This window comes from Orbicella franksi, chromosome 11 (assembly GCF_964199315.1).
Source record: "Orbicella franksi chromosome 11, jaOrbFran1.1, whole genome shotgun sequence".
NCBI lineage: Eukaryota > Metazoa > Cnidaria > Anthozoa > Scleractinia > Merulinidae > Orbicella > Orbicella franksi.
The window spans coordinates 1,881,446-1,898,103 of record NC_138155.1 but is presented as its reverse complement, the minus strand read 5'-3'; the positions used below and the strand labels follow the sequence as shown (position 1 = coordinate 1,898,103).

The following is a 16,658-nucleotide window of genomic DNA, read 5'->3' as shown; positions in this document are numbered from 1 at the left end:
CCAAATTTTTGTCCCTGTCACTAGCCCCGTGAACGCAAACTAGTTTTAAATCATAATATTACTCTCAGGGACTAGTCCTATGAAATTTTGATTGTCCCGTCGTACGACTTAAGTCCCTACGACCAAAATAAAAGTCAAATGCCAAAGCAGTCGGTCACTGCGACTTAGGTTGCGTCTTGTAAACACGACATGGGACTTATCCCTGTGGCTGGTTGCATGGCAATAAGCGTGACTAGTCCCTCCGTGTTTGCCGAACTTTATGTTAAAAAAGTTGTAGCTAGCCATGGTTAACTTTTTAGTACTTTTTTTTTTGAAAGGTTAGCTTAAGTACATGGCCAACCTTTAATACGTTTTGGTACAGCTATCGAACATGTTTATTGTAGTTCTTCTTACCGTCTGGCCTTGCTGTTCTTTTTATAGGCTTATGTTAGGGAATAAATAGTAAACGTTGCTATTGGATGATTGTTTGTTTCGTGATGTTTTACTTCTATCTTACATCTGCATGATAGAAGACCTAATTAATCATGATCATCCCCCTCTTCTTATTCCCACTCGAACGAGTTCTCTGTCTGGGAAGCCGGTTACATCAAGCACATCACTTCCTATTTTATTGTCTGTATGTGTAAAACATCCATTCTGTGACCTACTGATTTAGTTGAAAACGGATCACATCAAGTTTGTACTTATGTAATAGTTACAAACGTTTAATTTAACTGGCAGAATTAAAAAAAACAAAATTCTGGACATTTTCTCCTTTCCTTATTGACTGGAGCCGTTATCGGGAACGGAAACTGTATTTGTTCCAAGTAGTATATAGGGAATTAACCAAATACCATTTCGCAGAGGGAGCCTTATTTCACCTTATCACAGCCCCCATCATCAAGATCGGCCCTCACAAGCTCGGGCCGGTTGAGCCTGGGGGCTGCGAAACGGTTAAATGCAGCTCCCTCTTTGAAATAGTATTTGGTTAATTCCCTATATACTACTCATAACAAAGGAGTGCGTCATATTAGAAACGCGCGAGCCCGGTGTAATACCGCGAGAGCCGGAATGACTCGAGCACCAAACAAGTGCGGGTGGCTGAAGCGGGGCCGGAAAGAAAGCTGCGGAAAGCGTTGTTACGGGGCGTATTGCGGCAAGCACAACTATCAGCTGAAAAAAGGAATGAGAATGCCAGAGCCCTGCAGAGTCTGCGGAATCGGTCTTCTGTGCGACTACCGTCTCTGCAAGCCCTGCGGCGGTAACGCGCTAAAACAACGTCTTATCAGCAAGCGTGAAAAAGCGAAAAAAGGTTTTAAACTTGTTTTGCTCGAGCTGAAAGAAAGAAACACACCAGTTAGAGAAATGAAACCTGAGGTTATATTCTAAGGAACCATGTCTTCCGACGACGGGCTTTCTAAAGTCATTCAAAGTCTCCCTCCAGAGCTTCGTGAGATGATTCTCAGGGAGTGCATCGCGATGAAAATCAAGGCAAAAAAGGAAGCGGGGTGGGACAAGGTACACAAGAATATTTTAAAACTGCCTTTCTGCGAATTCAAGCAGCAGATTGTGCCGACGGTTACTTGTTTCGATTATCCGGACTGTCATTTCGAGGAGTGTTGTTTCCCCTGTTTCGAAAAGGAGGGAACTATTCATAAAGTAACGCTAAACCCGCCGATAATACCTCTCGTAGAAGCCACCCCTGAGTACAAGAATTTTTTAAAAGTATGCTCCGGGGATGGTTACGATTGGCACGAGTGGTTTCTTTTTGGCAGGGCGCGTTAGCGAAAAAGGCGGCGACAATATAACCACCGGTCGAATTACATTTAAAAATCCACGGTTTCATTTACATATGATAAAAACATGCTTGTCAGTGTTCACTTGATCGCGTTTCTCGTGAATGAATATTTCACTCCTGAGTGGCAGAGACAAGTGCGTGATATTACACGCGAAGTTGTTGATTGCTTTCATGACGCGGTTCCGGTTGGGGCGACACAGCTTCCCGTTGCGAATTCCTGAAGGCTTCAGTTTAAGCTTGGTGCATTCCTCTTGGCTTCAGTTGAAGCGATCAGGAATTTTCAAAGCCATCAGGAATGTTTTAGTCAAAAGGAATTTTACAGGCGGATTTCTATTTTTTGTGCACAGTTTGTTAGAATACGGTATTTCTTCTCGGCCTGGCCAATAAAAATGGCACTTTTAACCTTTTTTCGAGGAAAAATTGGGCACGAAACGCGGTAGAACAAACCCTTACCAAACCAAACTCTATTTTAAATGTATTTAAATACTATTTTTAAAAACTTTTTTTAACCTATTTGATGAAATAGATTAAAAATAGGGCGAAAAGTGTATTTTTAACATAGTTTTCGACTGACTTTAATGGTGTTTAAACCTGTTTAAAACACTATTGAAACAAAGTTTGAAATGTATTTTGAAAAGCGTTTAAAAATATAGTTTAAATTCCAAAACTCGAAATCCTTTGCTAAGTTTAAAAACATGATTAAAATAGTCTATAAATACTTTAAAAATCGCTCGAGGAACACAGCATTTGGAATACAAACAGGATACAAATAGTTTTCAAAACAGCTTTTAATCTGCAAGACTATTTTTAAACTAGTTTAAATGACAATTTTAAAAGTATTTTGTACAAAATAGGTTTAAAATAGGTGCAAAATTATATTTTTAACATATTTTTCGACTGATTTTAAAGGTGTTAAAACCTGTTTAAAACACTATTGAAATCTGCTGTCTCAAAATATATTTCAATAGCACTTTAAACAGTTTTAAAATTACAGTGGGCCATATAGAAAAACATACATATCAAATACATTCTAAACATACCAAAATAGCTTTTAAATAGTCTAGTAATGGCATACACTGATATATCATGAAACAGCTTATAAATAGCACAAAATAGGATAAAAGCAGTATGAAAATACAGTAAAAATAGCATTAAAATAGTATTAAAATTGCATAAAACTAATCTGAAATTAGGTCAAAAGTGGTATCAAAATAGCATAATTTAAGTAGTGCTAAAAAACCCTAAACATTACTTTGTTGTAGCTGTGAACAAAACAGAATATGACAGATGTCAGTGTAGGGCAAACTCAAGCCTGAGCGTGGTGCTTGGCCCTACTTCTTTCTTTGCTTGTATGGGTCTACTCTTATTTTTATATACAAAAAGCCGTAATAACAGTTGAGTCTGTGATAAAAGAAATTTGTTGTTATACCATGGACTATATGAACAATGCGAAACGGTCAGCTAATCAATTAAAACAATGCAGAATGACAAATTGCCTTGCTGAGGACTGTAATGGCAGTTATTGGTTCTAACATGGAAAAAATTGACAAGTTCAGTAATTATTCACAGCTTGGATGTATGCAGGAAATATTTTTGTTAAAATTTCAATGGCATTTTATTTTGTTTTAAAAATGTCAGATATAAAACAAATCTTAAAATAGCTGATTTCCAAAGAAAAGATTTTTTGTACACACCAGAGTGGAAAGTGTTGAGTCATAAGAAGTCACCACTCATATCGTTGCAAGTAGTATTACTAGTTTATATTAAATCAGAGCAACAGAAAAATGGTGGGAGGCTAAAAGCAGACTGTAACTCCAATATGAGCAGCCAATCAGATAAGTACTATCTGCTGGTTTATGGTTGGCAATTGTTTACAGTGCGACTACTCAAACCGGGCCACCTAGAAGATAGCTAAACAATCAAAACGTAAAGTAAGAACAATAAACTGGCTGCTTCTTGTGACAGCAAGTAACAGTTCATTTGACGGGAAAACACTATGCACACTTAGAGATTCAGACTTTGATTTCGAATTATCAAACTGATAAATCGACTGGCTGAAAAATATTAGCTTGAAAACTCATTTGACAACAGCTTAACTGAAACTGTGTCACAAATTTAGGATTGAGACTAACCAATCAACAAATGGCTAAGTTTCCTGACACGTCCGCAACGTTCTGTTAGGTTTTCAATTTTCTTAATAACTATTGCTGTATTCTTCAACATTCGTTTTTTTTTTTCGGAAGCTCACTATCGTGTGTTCTGAGGTAGTGTTCTGCTTGATTAACTCTTTTCCAAGTCGCATGGTTGGAGTAGTCGCACTGTACTTAACAGAAGATGGTGCTCAAAAAACCACTGCGTAGTTCCATTAAATCTCCATCCTCCCCCTGCTGACAGGATTGGTAAGTACTGGGAGGGAGGGGTAGAATTCTCAATGGCCAAATCTAAAGAGATGTACGAATGTATGAATGTATGAAGCTGTAGTATATTAATTACATTTTCCAGAGGGGTGGGAGTATCCCTTTAGTGGAGGAGATATAGTAACTTATGAATCTAAATATGGCCTATTGATTTACTGCATGTTCTCCAAGTTCCAAGCGGGCCTTCTTGGCTTCCACATACTTTTCTATAAGAATGAAAACAAGGAAAGAGTTTCAGGAACAGTATCAATGACAAAACATTCGTTCATGAATGTATTTTTATATCCAGCAAGTGAGGCTAATGGCCCATTCGTATAAAACACCTTCCATACGACTCCTTTTAAGGCTGATTAGAAAACAGTCCTAAGAAAATACGCACGCTGACTGGTTAAAAATCGTGTTTCCATAACTCGATAGAAACACGGAACTACATGTAGCACAAGCTGTTGACGTAATGATAGCGCAAGCAAAGAGAATTTACATTTTGCTAACCAAAGTTAACAAGTTGCTTTTCTTTTTTCATCGTGTTGTTTTCTAAAAGAAATAAAAAACATGTTCTCCGTGTTTCTATCGAGTTATAAAAACACTCGTGAAAGTTTGGGAGAACTCGCAAAAGCTGTGGAAACATTCGCCTGCGGCTCATTCTCCTACAGCATTTCTCATTCTCACAAGCTTACACTCATGTTTCTATAACTCGATAGAAACACGGTACTTGTTTTCTATTTCTTAAATTAAGGTTCCTTACATGTACATGTATGCTATGTCTGTAATGTAACCTACATATTGCAACTTGGTAACAGCTATCTCTTTATTGACATAAACTCAACATAGCATTTAAAAAACTTTTCAGTAATCTTACCTTTGTGGTAAGTCGGCCTCTTAGTTTGAAATATCAACTGATTACATTTTTGACGCATGGCTTGCATGACATCCCCACGGGTTACATTTTTCGGCTCTTTTGAGTTGCCATTATTTTCTGTTTCTTTTTTATTGACTCTTTCTTTTATTCTTGCAACCACAGCAAAATCTTAAAAAAAAAAAAGAAGTCAAGACAAATCTCTAACTAGCATAAACAACTGTTCTAGTCTATACAACAAATACTGATCAGAACATGTGCAAGTAATACTACTAACAGTAATTGCTCATCAAGAAATTTTACGAAATTTAAATCTCATTTGTTATTTACATTTATCTTAATTTACTATGTTACCTGCAATTGCATCAACAACCCTTGGGTCCAAGTCCTTTAGACGTTTTCCCGTGAGGATGTCTTTTGGATAAAAAATGTATAACATGGAACAGGCAAGTGCTGTCCTTGAAGGCACAGAATTAATCAGTGCCTTAACTTTCACTGCACAGCACCATACCCCCTGTGCAATTTCTGCAAGCTGAAAAATAAAAAAAATAAATCTAAGTCAATTTGCTTCAACCATAGTCCATACAAACATTTGCATTTAAAATCCTTTGAAGGTTAGGCCTCCTAGTGGTGAAGGCCCAGTACTCTTCAACTACATGTGTCTACATGTACTTAAGGTTAAGACCCCAGGAACATCAGACCATTCACGACAAGAACCAAATGAAAGTAATGAGATCAGTTTGACATGACTCATGCTTATGACAACCACATGAAAAATAAATGAATGTGAAGGTCTTATGGATGAGGACCTACATGTAGCAAAGACAGAATTTAAAATACAAAACAGCTGCAACAGTTTAGATCAAATTTATACCCAGTAAAATACAACACCTTGAAAAAAAAATTGAATTTGAGCTTGCCTTTCACACATTACTTGCTCAAATTTTGCTTTGCCCAGGGCAAGAGCATGCTTGTTTTTGTTTCACTTTCTTATTACGTCAAGATTGGCAAATGACTTTTCTGCACCTCTGTCCATCAGGCAAGTGGACATGAAAAAAAAACAAAACCTTGCTACTCGTCCCAGATGATTGTATGGCACTTTTCGTGAGCCCTGCTTTTGATGATGATGTGTTGCAAATTGCAAAACAGTTGCACTCTCATAAAAAGCCGTTGAAAATTGAATCTTCGGAGTACAATACCTCTCTGGTCATAAGCTAGAGTTACAGGTGTATGTCCCTTGGTAGTCGGAATCTTATAGATAGCTTACCGGTAGATAGCTTGGGTCACTTGTTGCAGCCACATAAGATACAAACTACTGAATGAGAGTTTTCTTTGACTAAGCATAAAAAGCCTATTGTTAGTCTCTAATCTTCTAGGATACTTGATCTTACCCCTTTCTTTGATGCTTCATTTGTATCCATCTCTCCTGATGGTGTCAGGACTGGACTATGGTTCTGCGGCCCTTTAGATGAACGTGATTTCACTTAAAGACAATTGAAAACAACTTAAGGTCCACATTAACCTGTATTATGTCTATAGGACAAATATGTCCAAGTGATAATATAAGACAGATGTCAGTGCTGCCATTAAGGGCCGATTATCCTTGATGAGCCCTCATTCTTTCGGGTTTTTTACGGGTGTGGGGACCAAGGCAATGGGTGACTCAAAATGTAACATTTGACAAGCCTGGATGTACAAAATTATATTAGGGTATTAAATGTTACATTTACATGTAGCACAAAGAAAAGTTAGACAAGAACTCTGATGAACATGAGGTGTTTTATAAGCTATTTTTGGAATTTAATACAAGCACAGACAAACCTCCTGTAAGTGACCACCCAAAATGCCAAGCCTACTGTATGTGGTCGCTTACGGGAGGTCAACTGTACAATTAAATTACAAAAATTAGCATATGGTAACTGCAGAGACTTACCCCATGCACCAATGCTCATCTAACCCATGTAACAACTTTTAGTGGCCACAAAAATATTTAATTAGCTTTCCAAAGTATTTATTCAGAGTGACCACTCTGTTAAACTACTTACAGTGCAGGTCTCCCCCTAGTTATAAATCGAATCTTTGATGTGGTCTAAATGTTTGGGGAACTGAACATCAACTAATAAGGAATGGATTGTTAGCTTTACGTGTGACAGCCTGGTTATATTGCTGGTAATTTACATGTTAGTAACTGTACTTGAGTGAACAATAAATCAGTTCTAATTTTCTATAATCATAACACATTTTTAAAAAGGTCATCTCTTTTTGTTTCATGACCGATGGAGTACAACCAGTATATGTCCTTTCTTCTTTAAATTTGTAAATGTCTCACTGATATGTGTAAAAAGTTGTAAAATATGAACTGAAAATTACACATCATTTCCTGTGAAGGTTAGATGTGGTGTTAAACTTAATACTCTTTAATGCTTGTGTAATTTTTTGGGGACTTTATTTCTTAATCAGTGAGTGAATCAACAACTGAGCTGATTTTAACTGCTAATCTCACCAGCCAAAAGGAACTTATCCCTGGCTGACATATCACAAGAAAGAAAAGACTCTAAATGAGTAATGTTGAAGGTACCGTATATGTAAACTGGCCAGGCTGAGAAGCCAGCTCAGCTTGTTGATAATCCAGCAACTTTTTGTTCGCTGCATCCCTGCAATTACTTCTTTCATTTAAGTGTAAAACAATGTTTTCTTATGTGCAGTACTTACAATCTTCAATTTCCTGCTTCAGACTTTCAACTTCCCTCTTTAATTCCCTTTTCTCCTCCTTGCAATGCACATTGATGCACTTTGTAGGGAGAAATGAAGATTTTGGTGTCTTCATCCCAACTTGTGGCCGGTGCATAAGTTGGGATGGTAGTTGTACCAATGGCTGTGGGGTGTTGACTTCTGTGTCAGACTCTCCACTGCTAGATGAGATTATGCTGTCTTCAGAATCATCCGCTACCGTAAAGGGTGCTGTTATTGAAGCAACCAGCTGAGCACAGCTTTTTTTCTGTGCCTCTGATGGAGCTTTTTTGGCTATGATTCAACAAAATGATAGTATAGTTATAGAGGGTTGTCAATGGACATTTGCAATAGTTAACTTAGAGTGCTCTTATGATCAAATCAGCCTCTACAGTGCAAAACCTGCACTTTAGAGGCTGAAGCTTCGGTGAGAGGCTAAACTTAGTGCGAGGTTTTTATTAGCATTGAAAAAAAATATATGTACATTTTTTGGAGTGACCTTCTCCTTCAAGGGGGGAGACTCTTTATTATAGCTACATGTACTAATTGACTGCTAAGGAAGGTTTCTAATCACAGCCATATTTGACCAGTCATGTGATCAGAACAGAGAATATCCTTACAATGCAAACTACACTTAGATTTGAAACATAAATCAGCATTGAGAGATAAAGAATGTTCAATTGTTTACCTTTTTCTTTCTTGTTTGAGACTTTTTTGTCCCCAGCTGAAAAGATTGGAAAATACAACATTTCAGTTGTTTTCAAGTCATGTTTTTATTCATTTGGCAGCATGAACGATATATATAACATTAAGCATACGCTGTATGCTCATTTTTTTAATATACATGTATACATGTACATGTAGATATACATGTATCTTTCCCTTTTCCATGATGTGCCTTTAGGATGACACAGACAAAGACAAGAAAAGAAAAGAAAAGAACTATTGTAACTGGCATCCATTCTAGGGTTTCAAAATATTTCAAAATAGGTATCAACAACTGGCAGAGTAAAGTAGCTGTTGCAAGTTAGCTTGTTTGTTGCGAACTGATTGGCATGACCAAAGAAACTGTTATGAATCATTCAAGGTGTACTAAAGTAGCTGACAGAACCCCAGCAGTTACTGCCTTGTTTTGAAACCCCTGTACATGTATTCTTTATAATCCACACACACATGAAAAAGGACTCCACAACAACCAACAAACTTTGCATAATTTATATTATACATATTACAGTGATAATATTGTCATGATTCTGATTATGGTTAAGTAAACCTACCTTTCTTGGATTGGACTGGGTCTTTCTTCTTTCTACTTTGTTCATTGTTACCTACAGAGCAATAGTATGTGTATGTCCTGGTTTAATCTTTGTTACAAGGTAGCATTTTACATTTTCATAACTGCCCACAGCACTCTTGTCTCTTGTTGAGGCTTATACATGTAAGTATCACATTAATTTCTTTGTATGTTGTGCTGTATATAGTATAACAGCTCATTATGTTAGAGCAGGGCCTGTTATGCTTCATATTATTATATATTGGTATATTAGTATATTATTTTTTTCTATGCAGTTGCTTTTGTCCTGGGTACTGCTCTTCAAGAAACCAGCAAATTCCCCACCCACCCCCATATAGTAACCATTCTTTTTAACGAAAGACCTGAGAATTAATATTATTACCAAGTGTTACCTTGTTTTTTCTTTTTTGAAGGCAAAGGTTTCTTCTCAGCTGTGGGAACTGTAAAAGAATGGCAGTTTAAATAGTGACACTCTTACTTTCCTCACAGCTTCATTACCCGACCATATTCAACACTTTACAGAATGATATACAGTGGAATCCTCATTTTTCCAACCTCGAAGGGAACAAAAATAATATTGGTTCAAAAAATTGGATAGTTTGAGAAATTGGGGCTAAAATTACAGTGTTCAACCGAAAGGACTTTTGATTCTAGTTATCGGGAGGTTAAAAAAATTGAGGGTTTGAGAAATTGGGATTCTACTGTATACATGTAAACCTAAAATTCTATATGTTATAAGGCTCCCCCTCCCACAAGTCTAGTATAAAAAAATAATTCCTTTACAATCCATCTAGTACTTGAAATGGTCACTAGAAATAGAGTTTACAAATCAGAATGAGAATTGATAACAATCAATTGGTACATGTAGTGATCTTTTGCAGGACCAATGATGTTGATGTAGAATACAAACAAAAGTTCTCGACAAAACTTAAAAACTCAACAACGTTGACAACCTGTCAAGAAACATGTCTTTTTCAATTGGATATTTCATATGCAAAAATTTATACAATGGGCAAATGGCTCCTCTTAAAAACTGAGTTAGGTGTGATTAAACCATATGTACATAAGGAAATAGTCACCGAAATTCCCAATTGCTCTGAGAGCATATTTAGTTGTTTTTTTACAGCTCAAAATGTTCGTGTGAAAGCAAGTCAACACTTTGAGGGTGATAAAACAAGGATTTTAAGATGTTTTAATGGAGGCATCAGCAACTGGAAATGAAATTTGTGAAAATGAAATTTACATGTATAAATTTCTGACTAAAATCACAATGACCTTTGAGCTTCTTTATAAAATATTTAGGATCGAAAGTAACCAATCAATGTTTCAGTAAAGAACATAAACTTAGCAGAGTACCTTTTCCATTCCTTTCCTTCACTTGTAACTTCTCTTGTTCAGCTAAACATATTTTAACACGAATAAAATGAGATGTTGATTACCTATATACAATCTCCCAGAATTCAATCATTAAAAACTCATATTGAATAAGGAGGATATTTTGTAGGGCTGATGACATGCATCCATTCCTTAACGGCCTGAAGGGGATGCAACCCCTAATCGAATCGAATCAATAAAAGGGCACTGTCAGTGTGAGAATTTCCAATACTGTGGTCTGTTGTTAGCTTGTCATACGTTCAAGGTTTGGGTGGCAAATTTCCACAAAATATTGGAGCAACTTCAGAATACCCGGCCACTTTATTTACATGTTTTGGTGGGCTTTGAAGAACGAGGTATATAACAATAGTTGATATTCTTATTCAATGAGATGCTAATAAGTGGCCGGGTATTCTGGAGTTTAGCCAAAAGATTAGCTGATAATGTACTGAAAATAAATAAGTAGGCCTTATCACGATTTTTGACACTATCTATCCACACAGATTTACAGACAAATGAATAGTCTGCCATATAGAATTTTAATGTTGCAATTCAAACATTGTTCAAAATTCGATTTTCAAAAGGTTTTTTTGCCAACAAATTTCTTTTCAGACACTGTAATTTATCACCACTTTGCCTATTTGTACCTATGAAGATGGTGCTGAAAACCATGATAAGGCCAGTGCTACTCACCTTCCTCACCATCTGATTCATCGCCATACCCATCTTCTAAGAGAAATGAAGCCTCTTTAGCATCTTTCAGTTTTTCTACAAACAAAGTTGATAAGTTAACAGTTATTTCAGTATATTGTCAGTCTGAGAATGTTAATACGGTGTAGCACTAAATGAATGTACATTGTACGTACTAACACTAACACTAACACTGGTGCAACGTTAAGTTAAAAACAATGTTAATTGAAATAAGGTTTTTCACCGAGTGAAATAATTTATAAATTAAGTTACACGCTACAAAAAGCCACAACCAAACCAGAAGTTTTGATTTTGAAAGCCTAATTTTATTGTTAAATATCGAGTTCGTTATTCCCTTTATTTTAAATGATACAAGAAGAACATAAGCTTATATCTAACGTGTGCTGAGATTTGATGGCCTAAAGTATAATGGCACAAAATGAATGTATTTGCTTACCTTTGAAGTGCGAGTACACTGTACGTTCCTACAACTGGTTGCACGAAAAATCCATCATAATAAGTCTTCGATAGACGAACCTCCTTCGCTTCTCGTTCAAAAAACAGGTAAAATCACGTGATCGCTAAGCACAACTGCTGACCGCAATGTGTGACTGTACACTTCGATCGCAAAAACCCGAGACGGCGGGAAGCGGCGACAGACTACCGGTACTGAACCGAACCCGCAGAGCTTATTCGCGGCCAGGTTCTTAATATATCGAAAAAACAATTTGAAAATAATTGCCGATATCATGAGGCCGCTGGTTTAATAAGAGAAAACTAGAAATACGGCAAGGTCTCGGCAAAATACAAGGTGTTCAAATTCTACACCGGAAATGCCAGAAATACACAGGTATAGCGTCGGCTGCTGAAACGTGTAGACAGAGGTAAATCCCCAAATCAAACTTCTAACAGGATACTTCACGATATGCGAATTATTTCTCACTTAGTAAACGGTTATTTGAAATCCACAAATTTAAAAGATGTCTTGAAATTTATTCTCAGTACTGTGTATACACATACTGGAGGAAGCACGGCACGCCCCAAAAATATAATTTGCAGCCCGACTTTCGTACGAAATGCAAATGGTATTTCAGATTATACGTTGTGATGGAAAGGCAGATTGGTTGCAAATAGGCAATGGCGGGAAATAACAAAGGTTCCACGATCAAAATCTATTTTCGCGGTCCTTTATTTCGGCAAGGTCCTGCAACATACCAGGCCACGGCCAGTATACCATAGTTGTGTGTCAGATAGAAATTATTTGTCGATCCTGTTTCGATTACTACAAACTATCTTTCATTGTAAGTGGCTTGTTATATAATATGATTTTCTGGCATACCAGAGACTCACCGTGCAGGGAAATTATCTTCCCGTGCCACATTTTTTGTTGATATTGCATCGAACACTTCGAGCCAGGAGCTGCGCTGCCATCGATTACCAACTTTTGAATATTAAGTATTTCAATCTCCTCTATTGGCAGAGGAGTTGTCCCTGTACCTGTCCAAATCACAACAGCAAAGGTCATCTGTCAGTGGAGAGAAAGAGAGTAGACAATTAGAATTTTTCGCCGTGATTTTGTCGTCAGGCTTTCGTCAGGCACAGCTAGAGTCATTCCAACAAATAATAACATTACTTCCACTTTTACACGCACGGTAACACACTTGAAAAGTTCCTTACCTCGACACTCAAAGCGTCAAAGATTCCAACGATATTTAAAAAATTACTGGCGAAGGTTGCAAAAAAAAAGCGTGTACGGATGTTCCACAAGTTGAACGTGAGCGCATAAAACATGGAATAATGTAATTCCGCCCGCGCAAACCGGGGATATCTCAGAGAAACGCGCGCTTTTTTACGATTGGCGCAAATCTCATAAGGGCGCTTTGTTCGCTTTGTTCACTTTGTTAATAATGCACCCGCCAGCCGCTGACAAACCGCTGTCTGTAAAGAAAATAATGATCAAACCGTTGATTAAACCATGTCTTCCAAACGTGGAACGCTACACGGAATAGAGTTGGACGAAAAACCGAGCCCACTGAAAAAGAAGCTGGGTGATCTAAGAGTTAAAGATACTAACATATTAGGTGATGGCAATTATGTGGATGTAGAACTGGAAGCAGTCGTCGACAGCTCTAATCCAAAGAAAAGAAAGACCCACGCGGCAAAACCTGCAGAATCTCCCGCGTTGAATTGCCCACCGATTAATGCTCAAGACTATGATTTTGCCGAGCCTTCGACCAACGAGAAACGTACGTGAGAAATGGCAAGATTTGTTTTGAATTAGCCGCTACATATAGTATCAAGCTTATTTTTTTGATTCCTCATCACAAATATACAGTTGATTGCCGGGCCCAAGATTATACCGAAGGCGTCACCGAAGTCACAACTTCAGAAATCCGTACCGAGAACATGGAGCTTCCTACTCAATTCTTGGATGTCGATGGACGTGAGTATTTATCTTGGTGTCTTTGTTCTTCGGCATTTAAGCTTATGTATTAAATTCTTCTCGGCCTAGATTGGAGAATACTCGGTCGAGTGAAAAAATGTTTGTATAACGAAGCGCTAGGTGTGACATTCCTCGAAACAAAAGGGAGATTTTTGTGATATTCCCGGCATAGTCGAACGTTCGTAGATCATTTCCGAACCAATGTAACTCAATCGACCAAGTCGAACCGAACAGAACTAAATCCATTAGATTGTGTTCGATTGGGTTCAACAGCCAAACTCAATCGATCACAATCCAATGGATTATGTCCAATAGACCATTTTACAGTTGTCTGCTCAGTGACCTGGCCTTTGAATGGCAGCGAGGCTGGAGGTGACCTTGTTTTGATACAGACCTCACTGTTTTTGTTGTGTAAATAAAGTTGTTCTAATGCTAACTAGGTGCATTTACATGACAATAGTAGACAGGTCTTTATCAAAGCAAGGTCACCTCCAGCCTCGCTGCCATTCAAAGGCCAGGTCGCAGAGCAGACAACCGTAAAATGGTCTATTATTCGGTGAATATATTCCCTTGAACAAAGCAAGGTGTCCGCTTATGGGAAAGTGTCCGCCTACGGAAAAGTGTAATTTATGCAGAGTTTGACTGAGGGGTAAATGGAGAATTGAAGTGTCTGTAGGTAGAGTGGTATGACAGTGTCTGTTAGTGGAGATTGACTGTCTTTCTTTTGCTTTATTAGTGTTAGCTGACAACTTGGAGTGGTGGAACATTGTCCCACATGAAAGTGAAGCTGATGATGCCGACAATGAAGCTGATGATGAAGTTGGGGCTGGTGGTCATTATGTGCCTGTCAAAGTTCTGGATTCAGATGACATTAATGATTTCTTTGATCAATCTGAATTGCTTGAAGAATTAAAAGAGTTAAGTAACATGCAAAAAGCTATGTCTGCTATGGCTAGGGATCAAGACGAGTCAGATGAACAATTATTTTCAAATTCACAACTTACTGTGAAGGAAACTGTCATTTTGCTTTTGGGGATTATCACAAGGCACCAACTTTCTGGAGTTGCCCTTGATGACATTTTGGCTTTAATCCACCTTATTTGCCCCAAAGAAAACAGAATGCCAAAAGATTCCAAAGAAGTTTTCTCCTTTTTCCAAACTCAGTCACAAAAAATTGTTAAACATTTCTATTGCCCAAACAAGAACTGCCAATCATATGTTGGTACCATGTTACCTGCAGAAGAAACATGTGGCCTTTGTCGGTTGAAGTTAACACAGGAGGCAATGTTTCTGGAAATACCAGTACAAGAACAACTAAAGACAGTCCTGACAGGTACATTGGCAATTTTAATGCAATTAACATATTGTACTGTTAAACTTACCAATCCACCGACATTAAATCTATTATCTGCATGTATTTCAGATATTTAATTTTGTTTTTTCTTGCCTTTATTCAATCCAACCCTATGGCATGCAGAAGAAATAAATTATTAATAGTACTTTTGTGGAGAGGGTGATTACAAAAATTACCATAAGTTATAGACATTTATAGACATGCATGTATTCTACTGATGCATTGTTCACACTAGGCTGAAATGTGAGAGAATGAAAGCTGTCTTGCCGTGGCATCAGGCAGTGTATGAATTTCCAAGCAAATGCAAGTGTTAAGCAGACATTTGTTATTCTGCATGCAAATTTAAAGAGCAAATTACCAATATGTACATTTTTCCTGTATTTGATCGAACACTGTATAAATGCACCATGATATAACTATTATACTACCAAACATGAAGCATGGCTGAAACTGACAGCTTACAATGTACAGTATGTAAACAGTGCAAATAACATTTGTGTATATGGCTACATTAAAGCATGTTTACTCTTAACATATTTCAGCTTTAATGCAAGCAAATCTTCATACTATAGAAGTTTTATATGAATACTGAAATAGTATGTGTGGTGTTCAATAAAAAATGGTCCATCTGCCAGGCAGGACAGGAAGCCAGAACAATTGGTTTGTTGGCTTCTGGTAGGCAACAAACTTACTGGAAATTGAACATTAATGATTGTACATGTAATTGCCAGTAACCTTCTTATAGGGCCTGGTGTCATGGAGAAACTTGAGTACAGATTCAATAGACAAAAGAAAAGCGAGACTGCCAGTGGTACAACTTACCAAACCAAACACTATTTTAAATGTATTTAAATACTATTTAAAAACTGTTTTAAACCTATTTTATGAAATAGATTAAAAACAGGGCGAAAAGTGTATTTTTAACGTAGTTTTCGACTGCTTTTAATGGTGTTTAAACCTGTTTAAAACACTATTGAAACAAAATTTGAAATGTATTTTGAAAAGCTTTTAAAAATATAGTTAAAATTCCAAAACTCGAAATCCTTTGCTAAGTTTAAAAATATAATTAAAATAGTCTGTAACTACTTTAAAAATCTCTCGAGGAACACAGCATTCGGAATAAAAACAGGACACAAATCGTTTTAAAAACAGCTTTTAATCTGCAAGACTATTTTTAAACTAGTTTAAATGACAATTTTAAAAGTATTTTGTACAAAATAGGTTTAAAATAGGTGCAAAATTATATTTTTAACATATTTTTCGACTGATTTTAAAGGCGTTAAAACCTGTTTAAAACACTATTGAAATCCACTGTCTCAAAACATATTTCAATAGTACTTTAAACAGTTTAAAAATTAAAGTGGATCATATATGAAAAAAAATATGTCAAATACAATATAAATATATGAAAATAGCTTTAAAATAATCTAGAAATGGCATACAGTAATATAGTATAAAACAGCATAAAAATAGCACAAAATAGTATAAAAACAGTATGAAAATACTGTAAAAATAGTATAAAAATAGTATTAAAATAGTTCAAAAATAGTGTCAAAACAGCATAATAGTGCCAAAAAAATCTTAAACTTACATGCAACTTTGCTCTAGCTGTGAACAACACATGACATGCTAGAAGTCAGTGTAGGGCAAACTCAAGCTTGATGGGGGTGCTTGGCTCTACTTCTTTCTTTACTTGTATAATCAATGTATGTAGCTCTACACT

The 16,658-nt window shown here is 36.7% G+C and overlaps 2 protein-coding genes across 2 annotated transcripts; one reads left to right on the top strand and one right to left on the bottom strand.

Moving 5' to 3' along the window:
- Positions 1-4,288: 4,288 nt before the first annotated feature.
- LOC145460380 (uncharacterized) lies at positions 4,289-9,086 on the bottom strand. Its single transcript, XM_081445161.1, has 7 exons — positions 9,058-9,086; positions 8,472-8,504; positions 7,763-8,076; positions 6,442-6,533; positions 5,405-5,582; positions 5,054-5,221; positions 4,289-4,400 (listed from the first exon to the last, which is right to left on the bottom strand). The coding sequence occupies exons 3-7, from the start codon at positions 7,896-7,898 to the stop codon at positions 4,339-4,341; spliced, it is 636 nt and encodes a 211-aa protein (XP_081301287.1). The 5' UTR covers positions 7,899-8,076; positions 8,472-8,504; positions 9,058-9,086; the 3' UTR covers positions 4,289-4,338.
- Positions 9,087-13,106: 4,020 nt separating this feature from the next.
- LOC145503394 (uncharacterized) lies at positions 13,107-15,787 on the top strand. The gene is made up of 4 exons (XM_081482852.1): positions 13,107-13,384; positions 13,474-13,581; positions 14,318-14,914; positions 15,681-15,787. Exons 1-4 carry the CDS (start codon positions 13,114-13,116, stop codon positions 15,785-15,787), a joined length of 1,083 nt encoding a protein of 360 aa, XP_081338978.1. The 5' UTR covers positions 13,107-13,113.
- The last annotated feature ends 871 nt before the right edge of the window (positions 15,788-16,658 follow it).

Coding starts and splice junctions, on each gene's coding strand:
- LOC145460380 (XM_081445161.1), bottom strand. CDS start 7,898: ATGCACCGGCCACAAGTTGGGATGAAGACACCAAAATCTTCATTTCTC. Junction 5,583..6,441: donor ATGAAGCATCAAAGAAAGGG/GTAAGATCAAGT, acceptor TTTATTTTTCAG/CTTGCAGAAATTGCACAGGG. Junction 5,222..5,404: donor GGTTGTTGATGCAATTGCAG/GTAACATAGTAA, acceptor TTTTTTTTTAAG/ATTTTGCTGTGGTTGCAAGA.
- LOC145503394 (XM_081482852.1), top strand. CDS start 13,114: ATGTCTTCCAAACGTGGAACGCTACACGGAATAGAGTTGGACGAAAAA. Junction 13,385..13,473: donor GCCTTCGACCAACGAGAAAC/GTACGTGAGAAA, acceptor ACAAATATACAG/TTGATTGCCGGGCCCAAGAT. Junction 14,915..15,680: donor ACTAAAGACAGTCCTGACAG/GTACATTGGCAA, acceptor ACCTTCTTATAG/GGCCTGGTGTCATGGAGAAA.